Here is a 12016-nt window from a genome sequence, read left to right on the forward strand (position 1 = left end):
GGGTCCTCGCTGCCTATGGCAGATTGGAGCTCCTGTGTCCACACCGCCTGTGGTGGCTCGGAGCTTCAGGGCTCCTGCCAGCTGACAACTCCGGCCCGGCAACCCTGGGGCTGAAGCAGAAAATGTCACGGAGGTCTCTGAAAGTCAGAGAATCTGACATCCATGACAAAATCTTATCCTTAGTAATGCTTGATATGAAGACATTAATCAGCAACCCATTCTTCATGATGCTCATATATTTCTTAGCATGGAGAGATCCCTTGCACCTGAACCAGTTAGAACATTAAAGGAACGGTTTTCCAAAGTAGTAAAAAATGTATGGAAGTGATAGAAAGCAACATAGGTTATTGAGTGCTGCTAGTATTGGCTTACTGACTGATGAATCAAACTTGCTGAAGGAAACTGTTTAGTCCTCAGTGATCCTGCATGCAGCCTATGATGTGATGTGGTAACAGGTTTTATTTTTTTAGGCTACTTTTATTTTCCTCTCTACCAATGCACATCCATTCTCCCATCCATATGAGGGTACTATACCTGTAACTCCTCCAGATATTGCTAGGAGAACAATATAAGCTATAGAGCCTAAACAGATTCATTCATTCATTGGAAATACTTACTTGGAATTAAAAAGTAAACTATACGATCAAGATTGTTAATTTATTTTATTAGATATGATTATATCACAAGAAAGCCTGTACCTTTTAACTTTGATGTACAGCACTCACAAAACAAACAGCAGTCACACTACTGGTTCAGTAATATTATTACAAATAAAGTTAGTGATGGAGACCTCTTCATAATAGGATAGTTCATTAAGTGTCAAGTTATGATAAAACACACTACGTACAAAGGTTGCATTCCCTAGCTAATCAATTGAAACAAATGTGAGTTTTGCCTACATAAGGACTATTCCTGCAGTCCTCCTCTGTGTAATCTTGATAAAGGTCCCTTTAGTTTTGGTTCCTACTGCATCCAAAGTGGTGTATATATTCTGCTGTCTAAATTACTTATGGTTTAGAAAATGTATTTCCCATGTGAGAGAGAGTTCATTGCTGGAGTACAATGATGCATTTTCAAAATGAAATATATATATCTGAGACCTGACAACAAAGTTAGGTTGTTTTACAGATTTTCAGTTTCAAATAAATCAGTTCGGTAAGCATAATCAAAGAGAGAATCTGGTCACAGAAGTACAGATTTTCTACTTTAGAATTAAGTTTGTGAAAACAAATGACAAGAACATAGGCCTTGTTGCCTGAGAAAATTCTCTGAATTTAATATGTTTAATTCATTTACTATATGCAATTTATCCAAATGTTTGTAGTTCTTTATATGACTTTTTTGTTTAAATAAATCTGATCTCAATGTTTAGTCATGATCCTCTCTACTAGTTCTTATGCATTAAACATTTTCTAAATGCTTAAAAACTATCACTGCCATTCAGGTGAAAGTTTTTCTTATGACATGACAGTAAAAAACAAAATGGTGTGGTCCCCAAAAAAGGAGGATCAGTTGCAGAATCTGGTAAGTGTTGAAAAAAGAATGTCTGGATTTGTATAAAACACTATATTCAAAAATTGAAGCAAATCTCGTGCTGCTTTTTCTAAAAAGACTCAGATGTGAAATAAGTTTGAAATGACTGAATGCTTTCAAATATAATTTAAGTTTCTGCAATAGTGAATTCTGATCTGCAAAGAAGGAATTAATTATTTATACAATAGCACAAAGCAAGTACAAAAATTAAGATTTTTAGGCTACTGCTGTTTCTCTCATGAATTCCTCAAGGACAGTTATTACATTTTTGGCTTCTGGCATTTCTGCTTGCTCCACTTTAACAATCTTCAGAAGGACATCTCCACTGCCACAGTTCTTTAGAAACACGAAACACTTGAACAAGGCATAATGGTTCATTTCTGCCTGACGAATAAACCTCTTCAGGTTGTTAGTGTCTTGTATGGCCTATAAACACAGTAACAGAAAATATTCCTCATCCTTTTATCTGTAGGGAAGGTATGCCAATACATGAATTTGGAGAAGTGGAAGAGTCTGCAGTAAGAATTTTATTACATACATTAGTAGACAAATCAGTTAGCTACAACTCTTGATGGGAGTTTCCATTGTAATTTTAAAGTTAGGTTGTTTTAAGAAAAAAATAAGTTGGTTTCTAAATCTGTCTGTGTCTCCTTTAGAGGATATTCTGTTCTTGTCCACTCAGAGTACAGCAAGAACTAGGCAAGCTCTCACAGTTATCGCTATATCAATGCAAAAGTGACTATTTGCATACTCAGTAACCCTTCTGTCTCCTGCAAGCATACGAGTATACAAAGTTACCTTCAATTTAAAGTTCTCCACTATTTGCCGGAAGAGAAATGGATTTCCACCTTCAGCACCATTTAGAAAAGCCTGCATCCAGTCGTCACAGAATTTGTTGCTTCCTGTCACACGTTTAGGAACAAAGAAAAGGAGGTAAAGAAAAAGTGTATGTGTGCGTGCGCATTAGAACACTGCATAACCCACATGTATGTGACTGTGTACTTAATCTCACTCACACAATAATTGTAATTAACACCAGTAATGTTTGCCCTATGATATAAATATTCAAAAGCATAAAAAGATGGATAGAATGTGTATGAGAAAACAAAAGAAAACGTAACTAATCCCCCTTTCTTGCTATTTTAACTAGTATGCCAGGAAAATAGATTTTGTTTTCAGTTTCTTTGAAACATCTTTCCCAAAGCTCCAGGTGCTTTTAAAACTACAAACAAGGTTAAAATCTACAGCAAACTGTCCAATCAAACAGAATTATACTTGCCCAAAATAACGATAATTATCTAACCATCCACATCCCTCTATATACCACTCATCAAAAGCCTGACAGAAAAAGTGAGCTCTGCGGATTGATCTGAAGCTTAACTAATCTGAGTTTTGGTAGATCATAGAGCTGATCAAATTCCAGACTCTAGGACCTCTCACTTTTAAACCAGAGATCAAGTGCCTCTGTGGATCATATATGGCGTGATATCAAATGGGAAGAAAGGTGTTCTCAAGATAGCCAGGTCCCAAAACTTTCTGGGTATGATCCTGTAAGGGCTGAGCCTTCTCTAAAGATGAGCTGGATAAATTGATGGAAGCATCCCCATCCATGATCTCACCTGCATTATGGAACTGAGGCTGTGGTCCACTACAGTCTATTACCACCGATCTGTGCTGTTCCTCAGTCATGGCTATACACAAGGAGGTCATTGTACCTTCCTGAATGAGACCTTGGAGACTGGCAGCACTCAGAAACCTGACATACAAAACTATTGTGAACTGCTAGTTTCCACCCAAACAGCAAAACCAGGAAAGGGATCATACAATAAGCCAAGCAACTTATAGGCTATATTGTCTCTGTTTAGGAGTAATATTCTTTACCTGTGAATATCTTTCTTTGTTCTTTCATCTGAATTTTTAACTTCAACAGGAGTGTAACTCAAAGCCTTTAAAAAAACCACACAATTTGATTGCTGTTGGCTGTATATATTTTACTTCTGTTACTATTTTCATTATTATTATTACTAGCAAAGAGTAACAAGTGATCTTAGTTAAGTTCTTTTCCAAATAGTCTAGTAAGAACCAGAAGCTAGATAAGTGCTCCAGACTACAGTATATTCATTACAACTATTTATACATTTTGAAAAGTACACTAGTTTGTACTTCTATTAACCATTCTGCCCACATCCGTCTCATTTTCATTGTCTAGCAGTATATGACTCATCTTATTTTTTTGTTCTCAGCATCTTTCTACAATGAATTTCATAGACACTTAGCTGTTCTTGTCCTAGTCTGAGCAAAATGGAATTTTTATTGCCTATCTCATTCTAATTATAAGTTGAATACTAAGCATTCAATTTTAAAATAAGTCAACTATAAAATTATTAATTTTAGTGAATGAAATAGCTGGTACTGGCTTAGTAATATAGCTGAGAAAAATCACTTGTATTGACTAAAGGGGGAGGTTTTCTTCATTCAGTTCAGGGAGAATGGAAAAGCCAAATGCAAGCTACATTTACAATATAACAGGATCACTGAGTTGACTAGAAAATGTTCAGAAGATGTTTTAGTTTGATGTATACTTACAGCATGTAATAAAAAGGCGAGTTTCTCCTGGAAGAGCTGCACTACCCTCTGGATAGGGCATACAGAGTCCTCAAACCAACTTCTTAGGTAGGGTTTAATATAAGCCTCCAGGTTACTTTTCTGTAGCAAATTGAAACATTAAAGCTTTGATTCTGGTATAAAAATAAGCATATTGCTAACCCATTCCAACTATGCAATTTGGATGTCAATTCCTTCCTAATTTTGAACTATAATCAGCTAAAATCATTAGCTTGGCATCTTAAGTGTTACTGACATGAAACACCGGCTCTGAAAGCCTTTATATTCTGCCAGAATATGACATGTTATATTTGTAATCTATTCTGACATGTATCAGACAAGCAGTGTAGTCCAGTAGATAGGGTACAGGACTGGGAGTCAGAACCTGGGTTCCATTCCTTGAACTTCCCCCCCCTCCAAGTTTATTCACATAAAATACAAATCAACCTGTCACCACTGCTTAGAAAAGTTAGGGGACTGAATGCTCATTGCTAACCTTTCCATATGCTATTATAATTTCTTAAAGGGATTTAGTCAATTTATTCACACTTCTGTCTGAATTTACCTATTAGTGTCACAGGTAACCCTTAAGATTACTGTGCTTGGGAAAGAAAGTCTGATGTTTCCATTTGTTTAACTTGTATGGTGGGCAGCACTTAGTGTATGCACTTGTTTCACTGTATAGACAGTTGCTCATTTCCTCCTGTTTATGTTGGTCTTTCATGTACTGTACTAACTTTTTGTCAGAGTAATCAATCCTTATTCTGTAGCCCATGGGGCTAGCCTGCCAGCTTGCTATATTATATAATCTGTTTTTCTTTATTAGTTTGATTATATTATTTTGGTTTATAGTTCAGTAGATATTATTTTGTTATATTTGGCTATAATGCAAGGAACCTACAGGCCTGTATCCTGTATGATTAGCTAGAGCAAGTTAGCATAAGTGTTTATAACCTTTGGGATAGATAAATGGCCTACCGGTTACCCTTTCGACTTTGGGGAAGTGAACGGAGAACTGAATGTGTTTACCAAAATACTGGGACGTACCGGTAACCACAAGGTACACCACAAGAACATGGGTTGTGTTCTCAGTGTGAGTGCCCTTGCTGCACACCCTGAGAGTCTGGACAAAGTATTGAACTCTCTACATTCTCTAATTCTGTAGCCTGATTTGACAAGAACCTAAGTATCTTCTGCTCAGATCATTGGCGAGCCTATAACAAATCAGCCCTATAAAATCAGGTTAACAATTCATAAAATGTCATCTTTACCATTTACAAAAAATTCAGTCACAGAATTAGATCTTACCTCTGAATCAAGGTTAGTCTTCAGGACTTGAACATACATGTCCAACTCAAGTCTGAAAGTATCCTCTTAAGGAAATAAGATATGTAAATTGAGATTTGCGCTTTGCCCATTTAGTATATAGTAGGTAATCACATTTTCAGATATACTCTGGAAGATGTGTACAAGTAGGCTAGTAGTCAATGAATTCAAGGAATTGGCAGCAGATCTGGAAAAGGTTTCAAAGTTAATGGGGTAAACACGCTACCTATTATTTTCATATGCTCTTTCCCTACACCCACATGAAGAGAGGTTAAGGAAAGGATATAGCTCGAGCCCTTTCTCTGAGCCTCCTAAGAAACAAGTTACATACTCTGGAGGGCTGATGTTTGATTCCACTGTTGCTGTTTCTAGAAGCTTTTCTTGTTGGAGAAGACAGTAATAACAACCAACTCGAAATTCTGGTATGCTAGAGACAGGAAAAAAAAGTTGAATTAATCAGATGCAGATGTGCCAAATAAGGTAATGATTGTTCTAACTGAATCTCATTTTGTATCTCACATTAGAATTTAACCAGCCACTGACAATAGGTGAAATCCTGACTCTCCTAAAGTCAATGCAAGTTTTGCCATTGACTTCAATTGGGTCAAAATTTCCTATCCTACATTTTATATAAATTTGTGAATAATCAGATAATGATTAAGATTAGGATTTTGAATCTCTATGGTTTTTCACCTTGATCAAAATAATTCTGTCCTGATCCCAAAAGAATACTCTTGCTTTCAGAACAGTAATGTCATTCTGATTACCTTTGAGGTACATCCCAGAAATAAATGCAAGTTTTAACTATCCTATTTAAAACCTCTTTAAAAAACAAAACAAAAAACAATTGTTCATATTTTCTAACAAGGCTACAAAAGATAAACTGACTTTAGAAATAAAAGCCATGTGTAAAGGAGTGAGCATCAACTAAAATATGGTGTGTGTGTGTTTTACTTAAAATTGTGCTAACCCCCAATACAACCTGCACATAGCATCACATATACAATCTTCCTAGATCTTTTCCTCCTTGTTAACTGCACAGAAAGTGTGATCAGAACAACCTGATCAAAACTAATTTATCACTATTTAATGTGTTTGCAGTTTTTCACTGCCACCTAAAGGAAGTCTAAGGCAAATGCTACTAGCACATAACTAAACTGCGAGCCTTAAATATGCTGACAGGCTGATTAGCTGCAATCAGGATTAAACTCATATGCAGCAGCAGATGGTAAACTTAGTGAGACTGCCAGCATTTCTTATCACTTCCCATGTTTATCACAAATTAAAAACAGTACATTTTACTCTTACCTCAACTCCACAGATGCAACATTACCCATCCCCTCAAAAAGTGCTCCTTTAATAAAACGCTTAGCAATAAAACTGCGTAATTCTGTCTCTGCTTCAGCTGGTAAGTTAGTATCCACCAAGGAGAGGCTTTGAAAACAAGATAAAATTCTTAGTGAGAAGAAGAGTAAACTATTTTAATTCTCTAGCTGGGCATATGCCCGACTCCACAGATGTCATGTGGGGAGGAGTGCTTCCTTATGGTTATAGCAGTGTCTGAGTCAGGACTCCTGGAATCTGTTCCTGGCACTGCCTCTAACACATTATCTGACCTGTGGCAAGTCAGAAATGTATTCAGTGTCTTGTTCACTAAATTGGGATTCTTTAATTCTAATATCAATTGACACAGATTTACTCAATAGCAGGTCGCTTAGGCCCGGATTCACAAAGGGACTTTGTGACAACAAGCATCACGGCGCATAACTTTTAGGTGCCTGCAAAATTACAGAAATAACACTGCAATTCAAAAAGCCTGAGTTAGCCGAAGCTCCCTAACCAAAGAATGGGGCGAGATAGGTACCTTAGAATGTAATTCACAAAAGCCAGCATGCTAGGTGAGGAGCCACCTAAGCTAGCCCTTGGGGGAAGCCAAGGAAGGGATGTATCCTAAGCTCTGCCCCTCTAAGGGAAATAAGTCCTTAAATGCAGGCTGCAGGGAGGCTTCTTAGGGAGACAGACACCTATCTCTTCTAGTGACTCATAACCGGGAACCCCTCTCCTTTAGTTTGGGCACCTAAGGTGTTTCTTGTGAGACTGGCATAGGTAGATACCTAACTCCACCCAAAATGGCTGGAGGAGGAGGTGGTTGTAGTGCCCACCTGATAACTTTTATCCCAGGGGTTTGAGCGCTCACCTGGGACATGGGAGACCCAGGTTCAATTCCCCCTCTGATTGAGGGAGGGAAAGGATTTGAAGAGGGGTCTCCTAAACCTTTCAGGAAAGTGCTCTAACCATTGGGCTATGGGATATTCTGATGTGAGGCTCTTTCAGTCTCTCCTGTTGAAGCTATTCCACTGTATATAAATAAGACATTGGAGTAGGGGTGTGAGGGGAGACCCCAGGTCCTGTTCCCCTGCTCCAATGAGTCGTTAATTATTTATACTCAAAGACCTAAAATTATGTAGATACGCTAAGAATTAGTAGTAGTATAAAATAAATGAGTGTGAACCCGAGGAGTATAATTTGCATTGGTCTATTATTCTAAGCCTCCACTCACCCAACTCAGAAATTCTATTTGGTGTATGTGTCCATTATCATCTTGCTGTTTATTAGAAAAAAACACCAGAAAAAAATGCCCAGGTGAATTCAATATGGCTTTCAGAGGGATTTGTATTTTTGATGCGGAATGTATTATCTAACTCTGTATTCCTTTCTGTATCTACCCAAATACGAAGACGTCAAAAGCTCTGAATCAGAAATTGAATGAGAAATCAGGGTGCTTAAGTGGTTCTGCCGTGTTTGTTTTACCTAAAGTCTTGAGCAGAGGGAGTTTCTGGTGTTGCACTGCTCGGACTTCCATCATCACTGTCAGCAGCCTGCTCTGATGAACTGAAAATCAAGGCATTTTTATGATTGACATTAAATATGGACACACAACATGTATACAGGTCTATTATCACTAAACAGGGCAGAGGAGAAAGAAGCATTGTGCAGATGGTGCAGAGTGGAAGTAGCCTTTGAAAGTATTATGGAGTGGAGGACTAAAGGGGTGATTAGGAGGGGAAGAAATTACTTGTCATTCTCTATCCCAGGGGAGACAAAAAATGTAGTAGAGCAGCTAAGAACTGAATAGATAGGGAGGGTGAAATCCTTTTCAGACCTAAGGATGGGTTCCCCACCTTTCAGTTTAGGAAGACCAATGTAGGAAAGCCTAGTACGGCCGTTGCCTGTGCTCTGAAAACCTCCTGCTTCAGTGCTGTCAATCATATACCTTTCAAGAACATTACCTGGAATCCCTTAGTTTCCTATCTAGATGCCCACTTTATGAGTAGTCTGCATTTGGAGCTGTCCCCAAAACACAATATGTTCTGGTGCCAAAGCAAGGGTGAGAATAACCCACTCCTCACCAAAATCTGGTATTGTCCCACTCATCTTTCCGTTTTTCATCTCCTCACCCTGCACAAATAAGTCCTACTCAACCAGAGCTCAAACTCAGCTAGGCCATGGTAGAGCAGTGGAAACTCACACACTATCAGAAAATCAGAGAATCATAGGACTGGAAGAGACCTCGAGAGGTCATCTAGTCCAGTCCCCTGCACTCATGGCAGGACTAAGTATTATCTAGACCAGTGGTTCCCAAACTTGTTCCACCGCTTGTGCAGGGAAAGCCCCTGGCGGGCCGGGCCGGTTTGTTTACCTGCCGCATCCGCAGGTTCGGCTGATCGCGGCTCCCAGTGGCCGCAGTTCACTGCTCCAGGCCAATGGGAGCTGCTGGAAGCGGCGCGGGCCAAGGGACGTACAGGGGCTTTCCCTGCACAAGCGGCGGAACAAGTTTGGGAACCACTGATCTAGACCATTCCTGACAAGTGTTTGTCTAACCTGCTCTTAGAAATCGCCAATGGTGGAGATTCCACAATCTCCCTAGGCAATTTATTCCAGTGCTTAACCACCCTGACAGGAAGTTTTTCCTAATGTCCAACTTAAACCTCCCTTGCTGCAATTTAAGCCCATTGCTTCTTGTCCTATCCTTAGAGGTTAAGGAGAACAATTCTTCTCCCTCCTCCTTGTAACAACCTTTTATGTACTTGAAAGCTGTTATCATGTCTCTTCTCAGTCTTCTCTTTTCCAGACTAAACAAACCCAATTTTTTCAATCTTCCCTCATAGGCCATTTTTTCTAGACCTTTTAATCATTTTTCTTGTTCTTTTCTGGACTTTCTCCAAGTTGTCCAGATCTTTCCTGAAATGTGGCACCCAGAACTGGACACAATACTCCAGTTGAGGCCTAATCAGAGCGGAGTACAGCAGGAGAATTAATTCTTGTGTCTTGCTTACAATACTCCTCCATCCCAGAATGATGTTCACTTTTTTTGCAACAGTGTTACATTGTTGACTCATATGTAGCTTGTGGTCCACTATAACTCCCAGATCCCTTTCTGCAGTACTTCTTCCTAGTCAGTCATTTCTCATTTTGTATGTGTGCAACTGATTGTTCCTTCCTAAGTGGAGTACTTTGCATTTGTTCTTATTGAATTTCATCCTATTTACTTCAAACCATTTCTCCAGTTTGTCCAGATCATTTTGAATTTTAATCCTATCCTCCAAAGCACTTCTAACCCCTCCCAGCTTGGTATCATCTGCATTTTATAAGTGTACTGTCTATGCCATTATCTAAATCATTGATGAAGATATTGAACAGAACTGGACCCAGAACTGATCCCTGCGGGACCCCATTTGTTATGCCCTTCCAGCATGACTGTGAACCACTGATAACTACTCTCTGGGAACGGTTTTCCAACCAGTTTTGCACCTATCTTATAGTAGCTCCATCTAGGTTGCATTTCCCTAATTTGTTTATGAGAAGGTCATGCAAGACAATATCAAAAGCTTTACTAAAGTCAAGATATACCACGTCTACCACTTCCCCTTTTGTTGCCATGAAGACCACTGGGACCAGGGTAGGAGCTGTAATTAATCAGATGGATTAACTCCCCTTTATTTGGAAACCACACTCCAAACCTTTACAAGTCTCAGCCATCCTCATTGCATCCTATTCCCTCCCTTCTCCTCCCTCCACTCCCGGAATTAAAGGCAGCTAACAATGGCCTCGCTCTCTCCTGCCCTTGTCCCCCCTCCAGCTGCATCATCTGTTGACAGCAGGAAGCAGTGTGAGGGGAGGGAGATGGCACCTGCAGGTCACTGGACTCTGCCGGGACGTCGCTAGGAAAGGGGGGCGGGGGAAGCAGAAGGCTGGGTACTGTGGAGCGGGTTGGGGAGGCGGGATCTATCCAGCCCCTCACCTGTAGCCCTGGTAGCCGTACAGACAGTAGTAGCTATTACTGAACCGCTCCGGCCTCCGCTCCTCGGCCGGGCCGCCCCCTTCCTCGCTGCTCTCCAGCTCCCTCTCGTCCCCATCCACAGATTCCTGCAGAGACGGCAGCATCTTTCCCCAGCTCAGCAGCTCTTCGTGTGTAGCAACGAAATCCGCCCTCTAGTCTCCTGCCGTACTGTGCTCGTCTTCCTGCTCCGCTCACGCCACAAACACTCAGGTTCCGGCTGCCCTTGTTTCCTCTCCTGCCTTTCACACTAACACCGCTTCGTACAACTATTGCTCCAGCTCTCTCAGTTCCTGGAAGGCAGATGCATTGTAGGGCTGGTGTCACAGCCTCTCCCTATTGGGATGGAAGATGTTGCTGTGTGTATTCCCATGAGATATTTACTATTTCAGCACAAATCTGAAAATCTCTCTCACTTAAAGAGTCCCAATTTGGCAGCTCTGAATCTATTTCTCCCCCATTCCAGACTTGCCCTCATTCAGTTTGGAGGGAGAATCTTTCATTTAGGATCTTTTGAAGTCTCCTTCTCTTTCTTAGGAGGAATGATTTTACTGAATGTGTTTACATGGTCGATTTTAAAATTAAAATTCATTCTGAAGCTGTTTAAATCCCCCCCACCCCTATCAATTTATCCTTTGTGGGGAAATCCCTAAATTTTACAGCAGAGGATAAAAGTCCTCGTTTGTATTCCTCAAATCTCTTCTATACTTTTATAAGCAAATTATTTTTTTTGCAAAGAAAAAACATATCTTGTCAATTACCATTTCACATGTGAATTTTAAAATACAATTTATGTCCATAGGCATGACATCCTCTGCTTATCCTTAGAGTGACTATGGTATTGACCAACAGTGATGCAAGCTTCTCCTAACAGACCAGCCAATATGCCTCAAGGACAAGTTTGGTGTGATCACCTCTTTTGGTGACTATGATGGTTCAGTCTCTATAGTTCATTCATTGGTCTCCATGCTGGAATGGTCAAGTTTGCCACTTAGGCCTTGTTTTGAGGGGATGAGATTCCTGCCGTTTTGCCTTAGAGCCATGACACAGTGCATCAGTGCAGTAATGCTACAAGACATGGTGTTGATATTTTGAGGGAACGCAATGGCATTTTCCCTCAGTGCCACCACACGGTGCGTCGGCCTGGGGAAGCCACGTGGTGATGCTGTGCCGACGTTTGAGAGGAAGGGATGATGTTTTCCTTTAGCTAACGGC

At 40.1% G+C, this 12016-nt stretch overlaps 1 protein-coding gene across 1 annotated transcript; it reads right to left on the reverse strand.

The window, feature by feature from the left end:
- Positions 1-647: 647 nt before the first annotated feature.
- Positions 648-10908, reverse strand: C13H17orf75 (chromosome 13 C17orf75 homolog). Its single transcript, XM_065415945.1, has 10 exons — positions 10766-10908; positions 8275-8355; positions 6772-6897; positions 5750-5890; positions 5446-5503; positions 4120-4239; positions 3415-3479; positions 3153-3289; positions 2332-2435; positions 648-1959 (listed from the first exon to the last, which is right to left on the reverse strand). Exons 1-10 carry the CDS (start codon positions 10906-10908, stop codon positions 1750-1752), a joined length of 1185 nt encoding a protein of 394 aa, XP_065272017.1. The 3' UTR covers positions 648-1749.
- Positions 10909-12016: the final 1108 nt, after the last annotated feature.

Source organism: Emys orbicularis, chromosome 13, assembly GCF_028017835.1.
Source record: "Emys orbicularis isolate rEmyOrb1 chromosome 13, rEmyOrb1.hap1, whole genome shotgun sequence".
Lineage (NCBI taxonomy): Eukaryota > Metazoa > Chordata > Testudines > Emydidae > Emys > Emys orbicularis.

Coding starts and splice junctions, on each gene's coding strand:
- C13H17orf75 (XM_065415945.1), bottom strand. CDS start 10,908: ATGCTGCCGTCTCTGCAGGAATCTGTGGATGGGGACGAGAGGGAGCTG. Junction 4,240..5,445: donor AGACTAACCTTGATTCAGAG/GTAAGATCTAAT, acceptor AATTTGCTACAG/AAAAGTAACCTGGAGGCTTA. Junction 3,480..4,119: donor TCGCCTTTTTATTACATGCT/GTAAGTATACAT, acceptor GTTTTTTTAAAG/GCTTTGAGTTACACTCCTGT.